This window comes from Aspergillus terreus, genomic scaffold, assembly GCF_000149615.1.
Source record: "Aspergillus terreus NIH2624 scaffold_13 genomic scaffold, whole genome shotgun sequence".
In the NCBI taxonomy this organism is placed as follows: domain Eukaryota; kingdom Fungi; phylum Ascomycota; class Eurotiomycetes; order Eurotiales; family Aspergillaceae; genus Aspergillus; species Aspergillus terreus.
In genome coordinates, this window is record NT_165936.1 from 11,731 (window position 1) to 33,960 (window position 22,230).

Consider the following 22,230-nt stretch of genomic DNA (forward strand, 5'->3'; position numbering starts at 1 on the left):
TATTAAATACTTATATAACAGCTACAACTAAGACTAGCTTATTTTTTTAGCTATAGTTTCTATCTAACTTCTTTCGTATCTATAAAAAATTTAGATATTTTAGCAGATAAACCTACTAGAAGCCTAATATAAAAAAACAAAATTATTATACGGAAAATTACCGAAGCTCTTAGCTAAGTCTAAATATCAGCCGTCTATATATAACAGAAAACAGAAAAATAAATAAATAAATAAAAAAGCTTAGCTTTTACATACAAGAAGAATAATAAAATCTAGCCTAGTTTATAAAATATTACTACTAATAAGCCTAATAAAAAGCTAGATTAGAAAAATATAAAATATACTATCTTTAAAATAATAAATATTTATACTATATATTTTAATACGCCTTTAAAAATCTATCTAATTTTCTATATTAATCTTCTCTAACCAGTAGCTACTAATCTATTTCTATTATAATAGTTTAATAATCTCTAACTACTAGTAATTTAAATAGATAAAAAAATAAATACTAAATTAAAAAGATCTTTAAAAAACGCCGCGTATAACAAAAAAAGAAACTTAACTCTAATATAAAATAAAATAAACCGGCTATATTTAACTAATCTAAAAACTAGCTGTAGCTCTCTAAAACTACTAAATACTAGACTACTAGCTTATATATATATAAGATATTTAAAATTCGGCCTTCTTAGAGTAGTACTATAAAAAAAAAGAGCTATTATTATAGATTCTATAGATCTAGTACAGACTATAAATTCTATAAACTCTATATAAATTATAAATTAGAGCTCGGTAGGACCTTGTATATAAAGATTCTAAGAAAAGCTTCTTTACAAACTCTCAGCTCTAGAGACTATAAGTTATTCTACTACTATACACCGCCTTACTTCCTTTTATTTATTAATATGTAATCGCTACTCGACTTCTTATTCCTTAACTATTCTTTCTTATTCATACAGCACGCTTAGATAGGAAGATCTATCTCTGTTCGTCCCATAACAATATCTACTATAATTAGCTATACTAAGAAATCTAAAAAAGTTCTATTTAGATTAAATAAAATTTAATTAATTAAATAATTACTAATAGTTTAACTAAATATTTAATTTATTAGAAATATTAGAAAATTATAAAATATCTAAAATATAAAAAATATTTCTAAATTACTATTTTAATCTTATTTTTTATAGAAAGTCTATTTAGAAGTAGAATTTAATTAACTATCTAGAAGCTCTGTATATTTTACTATTTTAATATTAGAATTTAGAAAGATATATTAAATAGTAAAGATGGTTATTTTAGATAGATATTTAGTTAGTATTTTTAGGTACTTAGATTAGGTAGCTACTATTATCTAGATAATAGTTAGATTAATTCTATTAGTTATTAATTATAATTTCTATTATTTTACTATATTCTTTCTAATTTTACTATATTATCTGTTTATATTATTACTTACGTTATTTTCTAGTGTTTTTATATTATTTCTAATTCTAATTATTAATGGCCTGTTTCTAGAAGACTCTAGGCCTAGAGCTATATAACTTAACCGCTGTATTTTAACTGTAATCTAATTATACTAAGTTAGTTAAATTATAAAAAAGATTTTTAATCTACCTGCGCTACCGGTATTTAACTATAGTTAATTATTTTGCTGCTAAGAATTGCTAAAAAACCTAAATAAATAATTTTATTATTTTATTAGATTTGCGGTCTAAAGTAACAGAAAATTTAGATAAGAATTAGGCAGAGATTAGATAGAAAATTATCTAAATAAATTGAGTATAGTTAAGAATAGTTAATTATAGTAAACTGATTAGATTAGATAGAAAATTATCTAAATAAATTGAGTATAGTTAAGAATAGTTAATTATAGTAAACTGATTAGATTAGATAGAAAGTTTTAATTTACCCGCGCTACCGCGGGTAGGCTAATTTTTTTCTATAATCTATCTTAACCTAACTGTAAGCAAGTCTAGTAAAGTAAAAATAGATTTATAACTATTAGTCTATAAATATCTAAAAGATCACTAATTTATTACTAAAATAAAACTAAAATAAGGACTTAAATTTTCCAAAATTTAGTAATATAATAACTTCTTCTAAACTTTTATTCTAATTTTTTTTTGATTATATAGTCTGTAGGTGAGGTATTAAGGGCTAAACGCTATATCTATTTTATATAGACGGTGAAACCATAGCAACCCATACAGCACAGCTTGGATTGACAGATAGCTATATAGTAGACTATGTTTTGTAATATTTCCGCTCTTCTGTTCAGATATTTCATGGATTTATACAGGCTTTATAGGTGTGTAGGCACTAGATTCATGCTCTATTGAGTAAAATGCCTGTATAGCTAATCGCTTTAATAGATAGGCTTCAACAGGCTAATAGAATCTTAACCACTGCTGTAATGTCTCATATTAAGACAACCCGGAGGATGGGCTTAAACCACCTTAAAAGCCTCATTGCCTAGCTAATGAAACCCATCAGCGACAGCTCCTCCCGGAAGAAATGCCTGCACGGCATCATTTTCTCCGTGGTACAGCTGCAGATACAGGCAAATAGATGGACACTCCACTCTAGCCCTAAGTTCAATCCACCATATACTGCGACTTGTTTTCCTGTACCATAGGTAGAGCAACACCAGTGCTGCAGGGTCCCTTGCCCGAAGGAACTCTTTGAAGGGGCCGTGAATACTCCGCGTGAAGAGTTGAGTATGCCCAGTTGTGACCTCGCCATCGGGGAGGACCAGGATCTGGGATACGGCGTGAGCGGCATGGAAATACGGATTCGTTTCGGCCGTAGATGAGTCTCTGAGTTTACAGACGGCAGCCAGGTTCCCTGGTATACCACCTATGCCACTCTCTGGCAATGGTGATTACATCTGAGCAAAAGTCCCCGCCATGACGCGGAAAAGGCTGTCTGGTCGAAGTGGGTTCACCATATGCCACAATGACATTTTGCCGTTTGTCATAAGTAACCAGTCCAAGTCAGAGGAGCCAGATGATTTTAGAGGCCATGCTTCTTCCGGTGTGCGTGCATCGGGGGACGAGAAGGTTAAAACGACCAGAGCAGCCGCAGTCCCCCAGATTGGATCCTTGTCTTTCGCTTCAATTGGTTCCTTTAGCCGCTTGTTCAAGAGAACCGTGCTCTTATACCAGTGTTAACACTCTTCTGAAGTGCGACGACAGTCTAAGGAGCCATTCAGATGACGGTCATACGTAAGAGCCACAGCCAGAGAGGCGTGCATTAGGAAAGGGTACTGTGACTATGCGTTAGCCAAGTCCATGATCGTGCTAGGTAATCCGGCTTTCATTCTGTCTGGCGGAATAGAATTGATATATGACTACTTACAGAGAAAGCTAATTCCAACAGCTTGCTATTCACTTGGATCATGTTAGGATCATTTGGGGTAATGAGACTTCGTCCAAGATACCGATTGATAAAATCTTGACACCTTGCGTTCAATTGATAGGATGTTGATGCGTCTGATGTCCAGACAGCATTTGTCAGAAGGGGCTGAAGCTCTTCCTTTCCTCGGACCTCAGCGGCGACAGGCTGGAGGTCGGGGATGTTACTAGACATGAAGTTGCATAGTACATCGAATGAAATACATCTCTTGCACTGTGGTTTGCCTTCGTCGCACTAGTAGGCCAGGAATATTCGGTGAGCCAAGGAGCAGTTTGTTGCAGCTAGGGCCACCTACCTTCAGTTTTCGAAGCTTGCAATTTCGACAGCCAAATCTCGACCTCCGTAGAGTCCTACCCTTGCGCACCTCTCTTGGACAAGACGAAGCCATGCCTGAATTACTCAATCCCTTGTACGGCTGCGAGAGATTTTTCCCCAGTCAGACGATTCAATGCTGGAGGATTATCCGGAAGATGTGGAGAGGTCATGGCCTCGCGACACTAAGTACATACGGAGTACTGCGGAGTAGTACTCGTAGTTCTCATCGCCACAGGCACACAAGCCGAAACCCACATTCAGATGCTCCACCTGCCGCGCTAACTGTTTTTCGGGTATAGAGTTCTCTGATTGGCTGTGAGTGCTACCATCGACAGAGTATGTCTAGACCAGCACAAGATAATGCGTCACTGCACCTAAGAAGATTGAAACTCGGAATGAAAGCCAGACGTATAAGAAGAAGGACATGTGTCGAGATCCTACGACGAAAATCTCCTGTCAGTGGTATTCAAAGCATAGATCTTTGTTGAATTCAGACTCGCCTTGTATCTTTCTACGCCCCGAAAGCCTTTACTTGGATATACTACCAGTCCAGAATGGCCACCCATCTCGCCGCTGTCTCCCTTGCAAAAGGTGAACCCTTCGAGGTCCAAACCCGACCCACGCCGAAACCAGGCCCGGGCGAACTCCTCATCGAGGTCAAATCCGTAGCTCTCAACCCGGCAGACGGCATCATGCGGGCTCAAGGCCTCTTTATACCCGCCTACCCCACGGTCATCGGCTTCGATATTTCGGGGCTAGTCATCGAGGTTGGCGAGAATGTCCCCGTTGGGGCCACCGATGAAGGCCTGGGGCCTGTTTTCCGACCAGGATTCACCCGCGTCGCCGCCTATGCCGCCTCCGTCTGGAGGTCCTGTGCCCCTGACTACGGCGCCTTTCAGGAGCGGTGCCTCGTTCCCTGGCAGCATGCACTGCCCCTTCCAGATGAGGGTATTTCTTGGAACCAAGCCGCGACCTTGCCCGTAGCCGTGGAGGTACCCCTTAACGCGTGGGATCTTATGGGGGTTTCCCGGATGGGAGAAGCCATTGTTTCTTCTTCCAGCTCCGCTGTTTCAGCTGGTGCCGATACTAGCGGAGAGGTTCAGCAAAATAAGGAACATAAAAGAGACGTCCTGTTGATCTGGGGTGCTTCCTCTAGCGTCGGCACGATGGGCGTGCAGACCGCCCGACTCCTGCGGGAAGATCGCGACTCTTCCTTCGCCGCCGTGTACGCCACAGCCGGTGCGGCGAACCGGAAGTATGTCGGCACCCTCGGCGCGGATCGCGTTTTCGATTACAAAGAGCCGCAGGTTGTGGATGCGATTGTTTCGGCAGCCAGAGAGGATGGCCTAGTTATTCGGCACTGCTTTCTTGCCACAGGACAGCTGGCGCAGTGCCAGGCCGTGCTAAAGGCCTTCATCGGAAAGGATCAAGGGCGAGAGGGCCAGAAGGCGAAGATTGGGTCGGCTCCGGTCATTCCCTCAGGTGCGGAGGAGATTGACGGGATAGAAACCATCTTTGTGGTGCCGCCAACAGACGAAAGCGAGAGGTTGGCTCAATATCAGTATTGGTTAGGGACGTGGGCGAGGAAGAACCTGGCTAACGGGACTATTAGGCCGAGTCCGGAGCCGAGGGTTGTGGGAAAGGGTCTAGAGGCTATTAACGCTGGGCTGGATGAGCTACTCCGGGGTGTGAGTTGCACAAAGTTGGTTGTGCAGGTTTCAGGGTAGGAGTCCTTGATGGATGTGGCACATGTCTCCAGATATGTACATATCTACATAGGTACCTAGGTACCATTGTTGTTCAGTCCATTGACCGTGTATACACTCCGTAGAGGATGGCTGGTCAACCAATCATGCCCCAGACCGATCGGCTTATCAATCACGATGGCGCTAAACCTAAAAAGTACTTGTCACCCTCGGCTAACGGCAACTTCAAACATTATCAGAACATCGCCCCCACCCCTCTCTATCAATGACAAGGCTGGCTCTGTTTTCTTTTCAGACTCGTGGCAACACACCATTACTTGACCCCAAGGCGTCAAAACATACCGCAGATTAACTTGACAGGACAGCGGCTGGTTAATTTCCTCCCAGATCGACAATCGCCTCATCTCACAGCAATTGAACATGTCGTTCTCAAACCTCGTCTCTGATCTCGCGTTCAGAGACACCCACGATGACCGCAGCTCTCAGATATCGCACGTACGATCCCAAGCCACTGCGAGATCCTGTACGAGCACGACCGCGACCAGTGTCAGCATATCGGGCGACATCTCAAGCCAGCTTCATTCTGGCTACAGCCACCCGCTGAGCAGATCATGGCAAGCTGAGAGGCAATTGACCAAGGTGTGTAGCCTTCACATGGTCACAACCTCATGACGTACTTAATTCCTAACTCCGTCGCAGGAGATGCTGATTTACCCCCTTTTCATCACCGACAACCCCGACGAGGAAACACCCATTCCCTCGTTACCGAATCAATATCGTCGCGGCCTGAACCGCCTCGTCCCCTACCTCAAGCCCCTTGTACAAAAGGGTTTGCGTTCCGTGATCCTGTTTGGCGTTCCTTTGCATCCATCTGCAAAGGATGCGCTGGGAACAGCTGCAGACGATCCTTCCGGGCCCGTCGTCCAGGCAATTCGTCTCCTCCGATCGCGATTCCCACAGCTTTACATCGTGACGGATGTATGTCTCTGCGAATACACCTCCCATGGCCACTGCGGAATCCTCCGCGAGGATGGGACGCTCGACAACGCACAATCCGTTGATCGGATCTCCGACGTTGCCATTGCGTACGCTGCAGCCGGAGCGCATTGCGTCGCCCCCTCAGACATGAACGATGGACGAGTCCGCGCGATTAAACTCAAGCTGATTGAAGCCGGCATGGCGCATCGCGTTCTCCTGATGTCCTACAGCGCGAAATTCAGCGGCTGCTTGTACGGTCCTTTCCGCGATGCCGCGGGCTCTGTTCCGTCTTTCGGCGATCGCCGATGCTACCAGCTGCCCCCTGGTGGTCGTGGGCTCGCGCGGCGCGCAATCAAGAGAGATATCGGGGAGGGTGCGGATATTATCATGGTCAAGCCTGCCAGTAGTTACCTGGACATCATCCGTGATGCCCAAAGATCTCGCGCAGGATCTCCCCATCGCCGCCTACCAGGTCAGTGGCGAGTATGCGATGATCCATGCCGGCGCTAAAGCCGGTGTTTTCGACCTGAAGGCCATGGCGTTTGAAAGCACCGAGGGGATTCTGCGAGCCGGCGCAGGCATCGTTGTGAGCTACTTTGTGCCCGAGTTTTTGGACTGGCTATCCTAGATATGCCTCGCTTTTGTGTTTTGCATTAACATAGCACTAACATAGTAGTCACGGGCTGGGCTATGTTGTACATACGGTGCTCATTTGGGACGGACGAAGCAGGTACTTTGATAATCGGCGTTATGTATGGATAGGTATAATAAAAGATACTCCCCACTATAATATGATTCGATTTGCAGCCCGATTTTGAGTGATACATGATAGCGAATAGGTACAAAGTCGGAATTGAACAACCTCTCCACGTACAACAGGTACTCCTCATCCTGGTGACTTGTTTACATGTCGGACACCGAAGTAGAAGACCGAGGACAGCGGTATAAGGCATACAATTACTAGAGCAGCTAGGTTGGGGCAATGGATAAGAGAAAGTGTCATTATATTTCGCCTAGGATCTCGTCTTCCGAACCTGTCAGGCGTTTAAAATAGGAAGTGCGTGAGAAGAGGTATCTCGTGTAATACATATTTGGAACTCGGGAGCATGATCGTGGTGAAAAACAAAAGAAACAAACAAAAGCTGCAACTGCATTAGGGGGAATAAGAAAAGCTCACATGTGACGACGATGCTGTTGAAAGGAAATGCTTAGAAGGATGGGGCTGAATAGGACTAAAGTCATGGTATAGTTAAACACAGGAAGGGGAAAGGGGAAGGGGGAAGGGGAAACGGTTTTGGGTCTTCATTGAGGCGACGAATTGCTACATGTAGCTTGGTTTCAGTCCTTGGAAGCCATAGGCCACAATGTCGGATTTCACCACCTCTCCTGGAGCCACATACGCTCCACGCCGGAGCCGAACACCGGGGTATATCGTGCATCCCGCACCCACATAGCAATCTTCCTCGATGGTAACAGGGCGGCCCTGGTGGCGGCTCTGGGACCCTTTGCGCTCTTGCATGTTTGCATGCGCCATTGAACTAAGGATAGTAACCCGAGGGCCTATCCATGTATGTGCACCGATCGTGATAGTACAATCATCCACAAAAAGACAGCTCTCGGATATCATGACATCTTCGCCGATATGCACATTATAGCCGTAATGACACTGGAAGGGCGATTCGACCACCGCGCCCTGTCCAATGGACCCCGAAGGGCGAGGCGAGCCTGATGGTGAGTTGGCAGCCGCATTCGGCGGCACAAAGATTTCCTTCAATAGGCGATTTTGCTCTTTGGCGCTGAGACCAGAGATCGGATTGCAAGCATTATTAAACCTCCACAAAGCAGCTTTACATCGATCTCGTTCCTCCACGAGGTGGATGTCGAATGGTCGGTAAAGCTCACCACGCATCATTTTCTCCTTCTCTGACTCTTCACCGGAAACGGCACGCGCCGAGAGTTGATGCTCAATGCTCAATGCCATTCGTGCCTGGGCCTGTGGCGTGTTTGTATCCATAGCGCTTGTGTTTGTCAGAGCCGGTCGTTGGTCGATCCCACTTTGGAATAGCGGCATTGCCGGCTTGCTATGGGCGCTATGGGAGAGTTCTCGAATGGGTGGGACTATTTGATAATCTGCCTTGGGATGACTGTCGCGGGGAAGTTCATGGATTGAGGGGACCTCCCGATAGTCTGGTTTGGTGACATGGTCCGTGGCAAACGGTGGGTGGCCTGTGTTCGGCCACGTCCGCTTTGACCATGACCCGCGATTCGAGCCCACTCCCGTTGGGCTCGAGTTGAACTGTGCGGCCGCGCGATCGGCATCTTCCACAACGATTGGCCTCATTTTTCCCGCCTCGAGGTGATCTGACAAGCTTTGCTGTCGATCATGTTGATTGACTTCGTGCACATATTGGTTTCCAATGTCTGCATATCCATCCTTGGATTGTAAAGGGACTGGAGCTTTCGCATTCGAGGGTTTTTGCCATGTTCCCCGCGAAGAATATCCCTCACAGAGAAAACCTCCTCGTATACAGTTGTTGCCTGCTTTGTATCAGACTCTGTCTCTGTAGGTGGTGCGGAGGGAGAAGGGCGATCATGAAGGAACTTACATGCAGGATGTTGCTCATCGCACTTTTTCTTTCTCCTTCGGCACGTCATACACCCCGTCTTGGTTCTGTTGCTAAACACGCGTTTCCTTTTGGGAGCCACGGGCTGCGGTCGTTCTTGAGGCGCAGCAGCTACGGCACCGGGCTGATCATTGGTCAATGATCCTTCGGAGCGAGCCGGTGTGCCCCAGTTCTTTGGGGGTGTATCATGACCTCCAGCTTCACGTTGTAGAACCTCTGCGAGCTGCGCATCCGACGCGTCAATTTGCTGTGCGCGTTGCGCTTGATTAACGAGCTGGGAGTCGTATTCATTCCAGGGAACATTGGTCGGCGAAGGGCGTGTTTCCTCATTTTCCGACAATCTCAGGGGCGCAGCAGATGTGCTGGGAGGTTTGGAGTTTTGCTCGAGAGTCGTTATTCCCACGCCGTTCGGGGATTGTTGTTGTTGCGTAGGGGGTTCTGACATGTCTTCTAAGCGAGAGGGACTCTTGATGTCCCTGTTCGGGGGACGAGGCGTGTTTTCCGGTTCGTCGCACTCCGACCTTTTTCGTTTGCCTCTGTTCGTGGCTGCAGGGCCGCCCAGTGACGATGATTGCGAAGTCGCATCCTGATCATTTCCCAGACTGCCATTTTCTCTGTTGTGTTCCTCGTATGCGGCCTTTCCGCGGCTCCCCGCGGGGTCGACATGTCCACCGTTGTTCAATGAGCTGCCGGGTATCGCGGGGACGGCCGACGGCTCCGTTGTTAAGGAGTCCTTGCCGTTGACGGCGGTAAACCGAGAGGGACTGTGCTCCGCCCTGGTATCTTTCGCCGGCTCATGGTCATTCCCAATTGCCGCGGAGTTGGCTGGAGTCATGGTATGGGTGGTTCCAGGGGAAATCGTCCGATGGCGGCGTTGTATGCGCGCTTTGGCGACTCTACCGACCGCTAGACTGTGGGTCGAAAAATGTCCAACGTTCGCGGAGAGGAATCAGTCACTGCGTGCAATGGTAGACCGTCACCAATGCTCAGACGGGAGGCATGGGTGTAAATAATGTTGCGCCACCAAATGTGCGTCTCCAAGAACCGTGGAAGGATCGCGCGCTTCTTCAATCTAAGCCGCCGAACAGATAAATAAAAGAAATCGAGGAGCAGAGAGCGCAACCGACTTGCGAAATCGGGAGGAAAAGGAGGAGAGGGGAAAGGGGAGTGGGAGTTTAGCCGGCTCGGGGAGTGGACTGGAGAGCACGACAAGGGGAATTCTGGAATACGCAGCCGCGCGGGAGGAATATATTGAACAAATCGAACAAGGGTATATAAGACGGGAGGGATATGGGGAAAATGGAGAACGAAGGCGTTTAAACGGATTGACGTATGCTATCTGATCTGATCCGGCGGTCGGTAACAAATGAAGATGGCCGAGAGACGCGGAGCTAGGTAGGTGAACCACCTATCGCGATAATCGGGGAGGCAAGCCTTCGGTACAAGGCGAGACTAAATTCGAAAGGGACGGGGAATGGAGGGAGGGAGGGAAGGAGGTAGAGAAGAGGAAGAGAGGGGGGCGACGAAGAAGTACTACTAGTCGTAGTCGGAGTGGGAGGGATGAAGGATAAGCGATAGAACGAACATGGGCTGGCTCGTTGCCGTTCAGCAGGGGAAAACGTGAGACTAGACTATTTCGACCCAGAGCCCAATGGTATACCGGCAGGAGGGAGCCCCCTCCCGCCCCCTCAGAAAAAGAAACGAGCGCGAAAAATCAAATCAATAAACAGAATGGACTGCAGGACTTTACCAATGCATTGGATGTATGTTCTCTTATCTAGGTCATTGTCCTTGGAGAACTACTGTCTTAACACTGTCAACGGTCATACCCGCACGGTGATAACTGTAATAACATCCATGATAAATAAGTACCGGATGAAAGTAGGACGCTTTGGACAGAGGGCGGCTGTCAGCTTCATTGGTTGGATGTTGGCGCGCAGTCGGGCGGTACGGAACAATTAGTTTGGATCACCGTCGGAATGGCCGCCTGTGGTTGGTGCAGGAGAGGGCGCGAGTCACAGAACGGGGCGGTGATGGCGCGCTCAGGCGACACGCCACGCCTCGAAAGGAGGGTCAGAACGCCCGGGTGATGGGGTCCGGACCTGCCGTTTGCTCTATCCGCGAGGGAAGCGCGGCACGGCGGCCGAGGGAGGCACCCCCGGTGGGTCGAGCTGAATCGAGAGCCGACCATTGATGTTGGGCAGACGCAGCCCCCGCTTACCCGGGTCGCTTACCGGGTTTCCTGCCATCCTTCCGCCTCGATTATTCGCAATTGGCGCCGTGCGATCTGATCATTTCCCCAATTGTCTCCCCTTTTCTTTGTCATAATATTGTTCTTTAGTGTTGACCAGTACAGTACTAAACCTAATTCCAGTTCAGTACTCCGTACACTACCAATATTACTGTCTACTGGCTTTTCGACTGTCTTTTTTCCATGACGGCTACTTGGCAGCCTGCAAGCAATTTATCGTCTGGATATCTTGTTGTAACCCTATGCGCGGGAATATGACCTTTGCGTGATATTTATTACCCCTAAGCGCCCAACGCTGCACCACCAGGAATTGGTATTTTTTTTGTAGGATATTAACCCCTAGGAGAAATTCAAACAAAAATTAATTATATTCAAAATAAGTAGTGCAGATAAATAACATCTGTCTTGTTAGTACTTTTCTTTCAGACCCGAGAACGCCGGATCCTCGCGCAGAGTATCGCCTGCAGCCTCAAACACTCGGAGGATCTGAGCATTTCTCTGCTGGACATGACCCACCATTGTATCGACCGCCCTCGACGCCTGCTTGAGTCGCTTCGTCGCGGATCTCATGAAGTCGCTTCAGCCAATAGGGCCATTTCCAAGGACTGAATCCGCCTGGTGATCGTTGGCCGAGCTCGGACTGCACAAAGCGATAACCGCCTTTCCCAATCACATCATCGGAACATTGATTCCAGCATGTATCTGATAAGAGATTGAGATTATGCCCGGCCTCACGGATCCAGGCACATGCCGCCGGGAGTAGTGCAGTAATCGTCAGCACGTGCACGGACCGACGAGGACACTCATCATCAGGGTCGTTGGAACTCCCAAGAGGTCGCTCGTCTCAAGCGTATCCCGGAAGAGGATCAGAGCGATCAGACAGAGCCGATCGTTGGCCACGCGGGCAGACGCCAGCTTCGCCAGGAAGGAGGAGGCGTTTACCCGCTGGGACGTGCTCATGGCGGCGCACTCGTTGTTCCAGAATGCAGTCATGTCCGTAGCCAGGTAGGGCAGGTCGTTCCAAACGGTTCCGTCCGGGGTCCTAGCAACATCGAAGCCGACGCCACCGGGTGCGCCCCTTGTCATATGCGACTGATCGGAGGAGCTCCAGCTGGCCTCGTCGAGCAGCGTCCTGCAGATCCACCCGCATCCCAGGCTCAGAGACGACAAGGAAGTGACTCAGATTGTCTCTCGGGGGCGAACTAGGCGAATCATTTAGTAGGAGGTGCATTCGGAGAGGAAGACCGTAGCGGTTGAACTGGGAAGCAAATCTTTGGGAGGTGCGTGTAGGCGGAGTGGTTTAAAAGGCTTGAAATGAGCTCAACTTGCGTTATGTCATTAGAAAACAGACAAAATATCTACCTAGGTATCATCCGATAGTTACATAGTGTAGAGTATACGTAAACACCAACCCACCCAACAAAAGACGACAGAATCTGTTGATCTCGTGGTCTATCATATGGGTGAACTAGACGAAGTACCGGTGGCCGACGACCAGCCGGTAACTAAAATCACCACAGTTGCAGGGGACATGCATGGGATGCTATCTGATTAGCTGTGCTTGTCACTCATTGCCCATTTTGGTAATTGTACCGGTGCAAGTGCCAAGCTAGAACAACATCTCCGTATAAGATCATCTACATATAGGCGATAAGTTTGTCACCAACCGTTATTACCCCTGCGCCAGACTTCCATTATCACCTCCTTTCTGACGGATGCATTGTGCCGTCATACGAGTCATAGTAACAGGATTTATCCTCAATCTGGTCGGTACACTGTGTCTAGCAGTTAGCATATTGGTCGGGCAAACAGGACCAAGGAAAACCCACTCTTCCGAAAGAGCATTTGCAGATAGCTTTCGAACCATTTTGGGTGGTGTAGTGGCATTGATTGGTGTCTGGGTCACATTCCTAGTTTGAAGAGGATGAGCTCTCTCTTCTCATTTTCATGAATTTGATCCACTTACTCCAGGGTACTGAACCAGAACGCCGTTCTTATTTCTACCTCCCAAACTATTGGGTGTAACGGCCCCAAAGACAGCGGGCAAGACAATCCCAACAGAACCAAGAGCAACGAGCTTCAAGGTATTGGTGGTTCTAGATGATGTTCTGGAAGAGCTAGAGAATTGGGGCAGCTGTGGAAAGAGACCGGTATGTTCTTTGACATCGAGCTCCAATATGGCGAGCGAGGCCCCAATTTATATAGATGATGCTAAGGTCTAAGGGCTGGGGTTGAGACAAGACAGCATTCAAGTTGTTCCAATCACTCGCAAAGGCCGATGCAAGGGAATAACACTCCCCCGGAGTAGACTGGACTCGAATGTAAGACCTGTCGCATATGACAGGCACTAATCCGCTCCAGTGATGTTGTCTCTGTTGGGACCGCAGCGCTACTTCACACCGGACAACCTCCGGGCTCCTCTACAACATACACAACATGGAAGGCTACTTACCAATGAAGTCCGATGCTGAGCAAAACTGTTGTTCTAGCCATGTGATTCATACAGGAATATCACATTGACCCTTGTTGGTTTCGAGTATAATGGGCCCGGAAGCCAGTATCAGGGTAAAAATGACGACGTCTCCGAGATGGGCAAAGGACTCGCCTTCAACGGCTAGCGCATGACCATGTTGCCACTACAACGTAAACCTCAAGGGTATGATATTGGTGGCTGTTGGTTCCGCGTGCAGTTCATTGCACGTCGGGGTCTCGACATACTTACTGGCGCAATCAGGTTCCTATGCTCCTAGGTAAGAGCCTATAGAAATGCGTCAACACACAACAACACTGGCTCTTCTTGGCCAGAGAGCCTAACATATACCGCTAACATGCCTTGATTGAGATACTCCGACAAGATAGGACCTACTATACCGCTTCCCCTGCCTCCCTTTCACCACCATGTGGGCTGCCATATTAGTAGTCTCTTTCTACTAGCCGCCAGGCCAACATCAAGTATAGCATCAGGCATTTTATACTAACATTTCAGCCGATTACAATTTTGCGTCTGTACTTTGTTCTCTGGTTTACGTCCCCACCAAAGGGCTATATCACAGATCTTAAAAAATGAAGCTCATAGTGGGGCTGGTTCCCTGGGAAAAGAAGGACATAAGAAGGCGACGCTCCCTGCACCTGGACTACCTCCCCACGACAAACAGACTCAAGAACCATATATTCCACATATCAATTGTCAACAACATTCCGGTTTCTATCTGACGTGATACCTACCACTATAATGCAACTTGTCAACACCGCTGTGTACGCTATTACTGCTCTGGCCACCATTGTAACAGCAATCCCTGGGCGAGTTGCTATGGGCGAGAAGTTCGCTTTCTTCAATGGCAACCACAGCGTCATTGTTGAGACCGGAATTCCGTCTGTAAACCCTGGAAACACTCTGCAGGTTCCTGAAGAGGGTGACGTCGATTGCAAAGGCTCTGTTTTGTGTGAAACACTTAGTGGTAGCTGTGATGATGCCTACCGCAAGGTGGTTCCTAGCAACACCTACAGCACATATTATGAGTATGCCATTCCGGAATCACAGTTAAATGGTACCGCATCAGCTAGCTCGTCTCAGCGCGGCCGACACTGGAACTTGCAGTGGATATTGTGGGCTTTTTGTCAGTGGTCCACACTGTGAGGCTACTGGACAAAATTTGAAGGACACTTACAACGACATTCGCGACAAGGGCCATTGTTCCCATTGTGGACGGAAGGAGATTGTGGATGGCTGTATGATTAAGGTTGACCGGGTGACAGGCTGCTAGAGGGTGTACACTTTTACCCTTCCGGTTTCTCTGTTGCGCGGGTCCAATTGAGCTCTCTGATATGTATGGCGATTAGCAGAGAAAGAGTATTCAACATACTCGAATAGGATGAGATATGGGTAGTTTAATACCATAGTACTTGGTCACTCTGACCAACTATTCATTCACAGTATTGGTACTACAGGGGTTCTTCCATGAAGCTGTTAATAGCGTACTGTATAACTATAAGTTAGAGCCCCTTTGTCTCCCTCGTGGCCCAGCTGGTGTTCGAGCTTCCGGGGGATTATCGGGGTATCTGTGGGAAATTCTCTGTGGATAGCACTTAGGATAGTTACGATGAAGGTCTCAGATGAACGGGCTCTGCCAAGGCAAGACTATGAATATTATAGTATGTGACAAGCTGTTCTCCATACATGAGTCACACAACGAGCTACCAAGTCGAAATTTTGTTGGTCTGAACTAAAGAACTACCCTGTCTCGATCGCCGTCGCGGATTTTACTTATTGGGAAAAGTGCTTTTGTCATTGGGGGCTAAGATTTTGCGGTGGTGATCTTCATTGTTGGGTCAATATCGTGGTCTCAATGGTTAAGTATATAAAAAGCACGTCACATACGCGGTGGGTAGAATGAAGACTAGTGCTCCCTCCTCTCTTTGTATCATCTGGCAAAGGGACCCTCCCTGATACATTATTGTCATGATGAATCGTCCATGGAGCGGCTACTGTTCTGTTCGGCGAATGTTGTTCGCAGGGGCTGTCAGTGCCTGTGGACTTTTCATCTTCTTGATGTGGTTTGGAATAAATTCAGACCAAGACAACGGGCCCCCATTTCTTACCCAACTCATCCCAGCAGGCCACTGTACCTGCGAATCATCCACATCATTTGAATGCGGAGATTGTCTCTCCTGCCTGAACTCGTCCTCACAGCTATCAGAACCAGAACATCAGCCTACCTGGAACTTCCAGTATGGCCGCGACGACCGAGACCCTAGCCTGAGCCCGAAACAGTGCCAGACATCCTTCCCAGGTCTCTTTCAAGATATCCACCGGGGTGTCGAATATTGGACATCACAAGGCGGCCTTTCCAGCCAGGAGCTCAACAATGTACCGTTTAACGACGGCATGGCTCAGGCAGTTATCTCCAATGGAGAACTGTATATTGTGGCAGTAAAGGCCAAGGGCGAAGACCACCGGCGTAAAATCCTCGCTACTCTCGGTTCCATCCATCGAGTGCTCGCTGCATCCTCAAACCACCAAGACTCCCTTCCTCCCATTGAATTCATCTTCTCGATCGAGGATCGCGTGGACGACGTTCATGCGAGTGGTCATTCTGTCTGGGTATTACCCAGGAAACCATCGGAGGAATCGGTCATTCTGATTCCTGACTTCGGATACTGGTCTTGGGCCAACAGCAACATCGGCCCATACGGACAGGTCGTCAAGCGGGTGCAGTCTGCTGAGCCCAAGTTCGTGGATAAAGAGCCGAAGCTGGTCTAGCTGGGGAAGCTGACGTTTGCTCCTAAACTCCGACGTGCACTCTTAGACGTTGCACGCGGGACCTCCTGGGGTGATGTCAAGGCATTAGATTGGAGGAAGAAAGACAATTTCCTAACGATGGAGGACCACTGCCGGTACATGTTTATTGGGCATGTTGAAGGTATTTCTGTTTACCCATCGCCCGCACTTCATTTTGCCTGGCAAGCTGGCTGACATTTGACGTGATACGCCTCTAGGTCGCGCATATTCAGCCTCTCTGAAGTATCGGCAAGCCTGCCCATCGGTGTTCGTCGCCCATAAATTGCAGTACATCCAACATCACCATTATCTCCTGGTATCTTCCGGTCCAGAGCAGAACTATGTCGAAGTCGAGAGAGACTTCTCCGATCTCCCGGGCCGAATGGAGGACCTCTTGTTGAACCCTGAGAAGGCCCAGCGCATAGCTGATAATAATGTGAAAACCTTCCGAGAGCGCTATCTCACACCCGCTGCCGAGGCTTGCTATTGGATGGCCCTGTGGGCGCAATGGGCCGAAATATCGTGGAATCTGAGCCGCGAGCTGGAAGACAGACCAGCAGTTGAACGTGCCTCCGATATGAATCATTTATCTTGCTGGACAGTAAGGACATGTTGAAGTTCTCGTTTATAGGTAATTAGCACCAAAGCATCGAAGAGCCCTTTATCCTGCTCTCAACTTGATATTTCATTGTTCCTGGACACGTGCACTTGGAGTACGGAAGAATGTGTATTGGATCAAAGACAAGGCGATAACATGATGTAACAATAGTGCATGTGCAATGCAATCGAGTATACACCGTGAAACGTCGGACGATGCATAAAATCACCAAGCATCTCCCCCAAATCACTCATGTTCATAGCCAATTGTATGAAAATGACGACTAGACCAGGTAGATTTGTAAGCAGAATCTGGACCGATGCCAAATCAACAGGTCAACCAGGGTCATCTCGGCATCATGTATCCTGGAACCAAAGGCAGATTGAAGGATTCAAGCTTCATGAACTACATAGTTACGGAGTAGATGCAGAGAGACGGGTTGGCTGACTCAGCTGGATGAGGGAGTTACGTCGTTTCCGGGCCGAACAGACTCCAAGTCGAGCGACGCGCCATTATTCTCACCGCCAGTAGTCCTTTCTTGGATCACTGTTTCGACCTTCTTTTCTTTTTCTAGTGTGTGCACCACGAAAGGTAGTCGTACCTATATTACCATTCGCATAACCCCGACCTAGCCTCTTTCGGTGGATTTGGTCTTCTACCAAACAGCAGTTTGCGAGCTTGCGGCGAGCCCCTCCAACAACAGAGCCTCGACCCCACCGAACACTCTGAACACCACCTGCCTTTGCCTAGGACCGATTCGTCGTCACCAACATCCTCTCGATCCTTCCGTCGCCTCCACTCCCACCTCCAACGCCTGGGATTTTCACCTCACTCAGGGCTGAAGTCTTCCGACAGACAATACCTCCAGCTTCCGGAGCGGAATGTCGGCTTCCATACAGGAGTTGGACAACACAGTCCGCGCCTTCTACGAAGGCAAAGGCGACCTGGTGAGTGACCACAAAGGATTCTTTCTCGTGTCGTACCCCTCCAGTAATTGGACACTAACGCTTGGATTGTCACTTTCTAGCAAAAACAAGCCGAACAGACATTGACGGAGGTGAGTCTCTTGGATCGCGCTGAAGCAAACCGAAGACAAGCAACATCTGACCCGTGTATGACGAACAGTTCAAGCAAAACCCCGATGCCTGGCTTATTGTAGGAGACATTTTGCAACAGTCGTCCTACCCGCAAACCAAATGTGAGATTGCACCCATCCCCGACCGAGACTTTACGTGCGAAGGGGGCTTTCCCTGTATTGCTCCGTCTTCAAAGAAAACTGACTGGACTAGACCTCGCCCTCCAAGTCCTCGACGATGTGATTATGACCCGGTGGAAGGTTCTGCCAAGGGAACAATGCTTGGGTATGTTGTCTTTGAGCGTTTCTCCTGCTTGTCTAACCAGATCAGGTATCCGGAATTTCATCGTCAACTTCATTATCGAAAACTCCAGTTCCGAGGAGAAGCTTAGAAGCGAACGCGCCTTTGTGAACAAGTTAAATTTGGTCCTCGTGTCGATCTTGAAGCAGGAATGGCCGCACAATTGGCCGACCTTCATCAACGAGATCATTTCATCCTGCCATACAAGCCTCTCCATCTGCGAAAACAACATGGCGATCCTTCGGCTGCTTTCCGAGGAGGTGTTCGATTTCTCGCAAGACCAGATGACATCGGTCAAGGCCAGGAACCTGAAGACTTCGATGACACAGGAGTTTTCGTCGATCTTCCAGCTGTGCTCCGAAGTTCTGAATACCGCAAACCAACCCAGCCTAGTGAAAGCCACACTCGAAACCCTCCTGCGATTTTTGAACTGGATCCCGTTGGGATACATCTTCGAGACGCCCATCATAAATACCCTACTGACGCGGTTCCTCGATGTTCCGGAATTCCGCAACGTGACGTTGAAATGTCTCACGGAGATCGGTGGTTTACAATTCGGAGCCCCGTACAACTACGACGAGCGACTCGTTCACATGTTTACTGAGACTTTGACCGCCGTGTCTAAAATCATCCCGCTGTCTATGGACTTGAAGCAGACGTTCGCGAAGAGCAACTCCAGAGACCAGGAGTTCGTTCTCAACCTGGCCTTGTTCCTCTGCAGCTTTTTCAGTGCGCATCTCGATGTGAGTCCCTTTTTTGCTCAGGATTTAGGAAAATTGGTGCTAAAGTTCATCGTTTTTAGCTTATTGAGAAGCTACCGAACCGTGACTACCTCACCCACGCTCATTTCTACCTCATTCGCATCAGCCAGATCGATGATAGAGAGGTTTTTAAGATCTGCCTGGAGTACTGGACGCGACTTGTGCAAGAACTCTACGAAGAAATGCAACAGCTCCCTATCACCGATATCAACCCACTGGTGAGCATGGGCGTCAGTGGCCTTTCGAATGGAGGTGCGCCGCACCCTAGCACCCTCGCCAACTACCCCCTTCGCAAGCACAAGTACGAAGAAGTTCTTTCCAGCTTGCGCACAGTCATGATCGAAAAGATGGTCCGCCCGGAAGAAGTCTTGATCGTGGAAAATGATGAGGGTGAGATCGTCCGGGAATTCGTCAAGGAGAGCGACACCATCCAGCTCTACAAGACGATAAGAGAGTGCCTGGTCTACCTCACCCATCTGGATGTCGTCGACACGGAGAACATCATGATCGAGAAGCTTGCAAAGCAGGTGGATGGAACCGAGTGGTCGTGGGCCAACTGCAACACGCTCTGCTGGGCCATCGGATCGATCTCCGGCGCCATGAACGAGGAGACCGAAAAACGCTTCCTTGTCACGGTCATCAAGGATCTCCTTGGACTCACAGAGCTGAAGCGTGGAAAGGACAACAAGGCTGTGGTCGCCAGTAACATCATGTACATCGTCGGCCAATACCCTCGCTTCTTGAAAGCCCATTGGAAGTTCCTCAAGACCGTCGTCAACAAATTGTTTGAATTCATGCACGAGACACACGAAGGTTAGTTACCCACTGTTGACTTTAATTATACAGACCTGAGTCTAACCCCAAGCTAGGTGTCCAAGATATGGCTTGCGATACGTTTATCAAGATCGCCAACAAATGCAGGCGTCATTTCGTGGCCTTACAGCCCGGTGAGAACGAGCCCTTCATCGAGGAAATCGTACGCAACATGAGGAAGATCACTTGCGATCTCTCGCCGCAGCAAGTCCATACCTTCTACGAAGCATGTGGCTATATGATCTCCGCACAGGGCCAAAAGGGTCTCCAAGATCGTCTCATTGAGAACCTCATGTCCCTGCCTAACTCTGCATGGGATGCCATCATTGCTCAGGCAAACCAAGACCCGTCCATCCTTCAGGACGGCGAGACAATCAAGATCATCGGAAACATCATGAAGACCAATGTTGCCGCGTGTTCATCAATTGGCACATACTTCTACTCTCAACTGGGCCGTATCTACCACGATATGCTGAACATGTTCCGGGCCTCCAGCCAGCTCATCAGCGATGCAGTTGCACATGACGGTAAGGAGATCTTTCTTCCAACCTTCAGTCCAAGTCTAACCTTCGAAACCTGTAGGTGAAATCGCAACCAAGACGCCCAAGGTCCGAGGCTTGAGGACGATCAAGAAAGAAATCCTCAAACTCATCGATACCTATGTACAGAAGGCCGATGATTTGGAGATGGTCAATGCAAACATGGTTCCCCCGCTCCTCGAGGCCGTACTGGTGGATTACAACCGCAACGTTCCCGATGCTCGTGAAGCCGAAGTCCTCAATGTCATGACAACAATTATTCACAAGTTGCATGTAAGTCAATGGTGCCTGGCCATAAATGTGCCGGCAGTCGCGTACGGGATCCACCTCGCATGACACTTAGACTGACACTTGACCAATTAGAACTTGATGGAAGACAAGGTTCCGTTGATCATGGAGAGCGTGTTTGAGTGCACCCTGGAAATGATTAACAAAGACTTCCACGAATATCCTGAGCACCGTGTCCAGTTCTTCAAGCTGTTACAAGCGATCAACTTGTATTGCTTCCCGGCGTTGCTCAAGTTGGATGCTACACAGTTCAAGTTTGTCATCGACTCCTGCATGTGGGCCAGCAAGCATGACAACCGCGAGGTCGAAAACACCGGTCTTACCATGTGTCTGGAACTCATGAACAACATGGCCGAAACGGACGCCCAAACATCGAGCATCTTCTTCCGCCAATTCTTTATTCCGATCCTCCAGGACGTATTCTTCGTCCTGACCGACAGTGATCACAAAGCTGGTATGTTTCCTACTGTCCCCTGCACCACTGTCGCTAATCATGTTGTAGGGTTCAAATCTCAGGCGATGCTCTTGTCGCGGATGTTCTTCTTTATCGAGTCTGGCAAGGTGCAAGACCCGATTTACGGCCCCGACCAGGCCCCATTGGGCACGTCGAACAAAGATTTCTTGCAGGAATACGTTGCGAATCTCTTGCAGAACGCATTCAAAAACCTTCAGGAGTATGTTCCCTGCCTGTCCTGTATGAGATGTCCATGATGCTGACCCAGTTGCAGAATCCAAATCAAGCAGTTCGTTATCGGTCTATTTGCCTTCAACGACGATTTCAACAAGTTCAAGACCCATTTGCGGGATTTCTTGATCTCGTTGAAAGAGTTTGCTGGCGACAATGCCGAACTGTATGCGGAAGAGAGAGAACAAGCCTTGCGAGACGCCAAGGCTGCTGAACGAGACCGCGCCATGAAGGTCGGAGGTCTCCTCAAGCCATCTGAAATGGACCAAGAAGACGAACTATGACTAGACAAGGAGTTGCGCGCTGAAGTGTCCCACTCCGCATATGTCGCTGTGGATCCAAAGGGATCCAGACCCTCAGAGGGAGAGCACCTCGATGGCTGGTCTTTCTACGGGCTATGAACCCAGAGATCTATCCTGTTGCTAAGATGAAAATGTATGTTTCACCTCAAGCGGTTTCTTCTGTCTTTGTTGTTATCTGCTTTAGCCTATCTCTGCCTGATATGGAGCAACTTGGGTCTAGTACTATTGCCGCGGCTAGTAGGCGCCCATCAACACCTCTGCAGACATGGAACAATGGCTGATTCGAGGCGCGTTTG

General features: G+C 48.3%; 5 protein-coding genes across 5 annotated transcripts; 3 read left to right on the forward strand and 2 right to left on the reverse strand.

Moving 5' to 3' along the window:
• Window positions 1–4,289: 4,289 nt before the first annotated feature.
• ATEG_08491 (porphobilinogen synthase HEM2) lies at window positions 4,290–7,047 on the forward strand (the record flags this gene model as incomplete). Its single annotated transcript, XM_001217076.1, has 4 exons — window positions 4,290–5,423; window positions 5,829–6,080; window positions 6,141–6,822; window positions 6,857–7,047. 4 exons carry the CDS (start codon window positions 4,290–4,292, stop codon window positions 7,045–7,047), a joined length of 2,259 nt encoding a protein of 752 aa, XP_001217076.1.
• A 693-nt stretch (window positions 7,048–7,740) lies between these two features.
• On the reverse strand, window positions 7,741–9,878 carry ATEG_08492 (uncharacterized protein; the record flags this gene model as incomplete). Its single annotated transcript, XM_001217077.1, has 2 exons — window positions 7,741–8,876; window positions 9,026–9,878. The coding sequence occupies 2 exons, from the start codon at window positions 9,876–9,878 to the stop codon at window positions 7,741–7,743; spliced, it is 1,989 nt and encodes a 662-aa protein (XP_001217078.1).
• Window positions 9,879–12,068: 2,190 nt separating this feature from the next.
• On the reverse strand, window positions 12,069–12,380 carry ATEG_08493 (DUF3632 domain-containing protein; the record flags this gene model as incomplete). Its single annotated transcript, XM_001217078.1, has 1 exon — window positions 12,069–12,380. One exon carries the CDS (start codon window positions 12,378–12,380, stop codon window positions 12,069–12,071), a length of 312 nt encoding a protein of 103 aa, XP_001217079.1.
• Window positions 12,381–14,526: 2,146 nt separating this feature from the next.
• Window positions 14,527–16,554, forward strand: ATEG_08494 (uncharacterized protein; the record flags this gene model as incomplete). Its single annotated transcript, XM_001217079.1, has 3 exons — window positions 14,527–14,927; window positions 15,292–15,446; window positions 15,866–16,554. 3 exons carry the CDS (start codon window positions 14,527–14,529, stop codon window positions 16,552–16,554), a joined length of 1,245 nt encoding a protein of 414 aa, XP_001217080.1.
• A 1,497-nt stretch (window positions 16,555–18,051) lies between these two features.
• ATEG_08495 (exportin CRM1) lies at window positions 18,052–21,916 on the forward strand (the record flags this gene model as incomplete). The annotated part of the gene is made up of 11 exons (XM_001217080.1): window positions 18,052–18,117; window positions 18,198–18,227; window positions 18,296–18,368; window positions 18,460–18,531; window positions 18,577–19,289; window positions 19,349–20,120; window positions 20,177–20,647; window positions 20,703–20,932; window positions 21,023–21,401; window positions 21,450–21,621; window positions 21,676–21,916. 11 exons carry the CDS (start codon window positions 18,052–18,054, stop codon window positions 21,914–21,916), a joined length of 3,219 nt encoding a protein of 1,072 aa, XP_001217081.1.
• Between the last annotated feature and the right edge of the window lie 314 nt (window positions 21,917–22,230).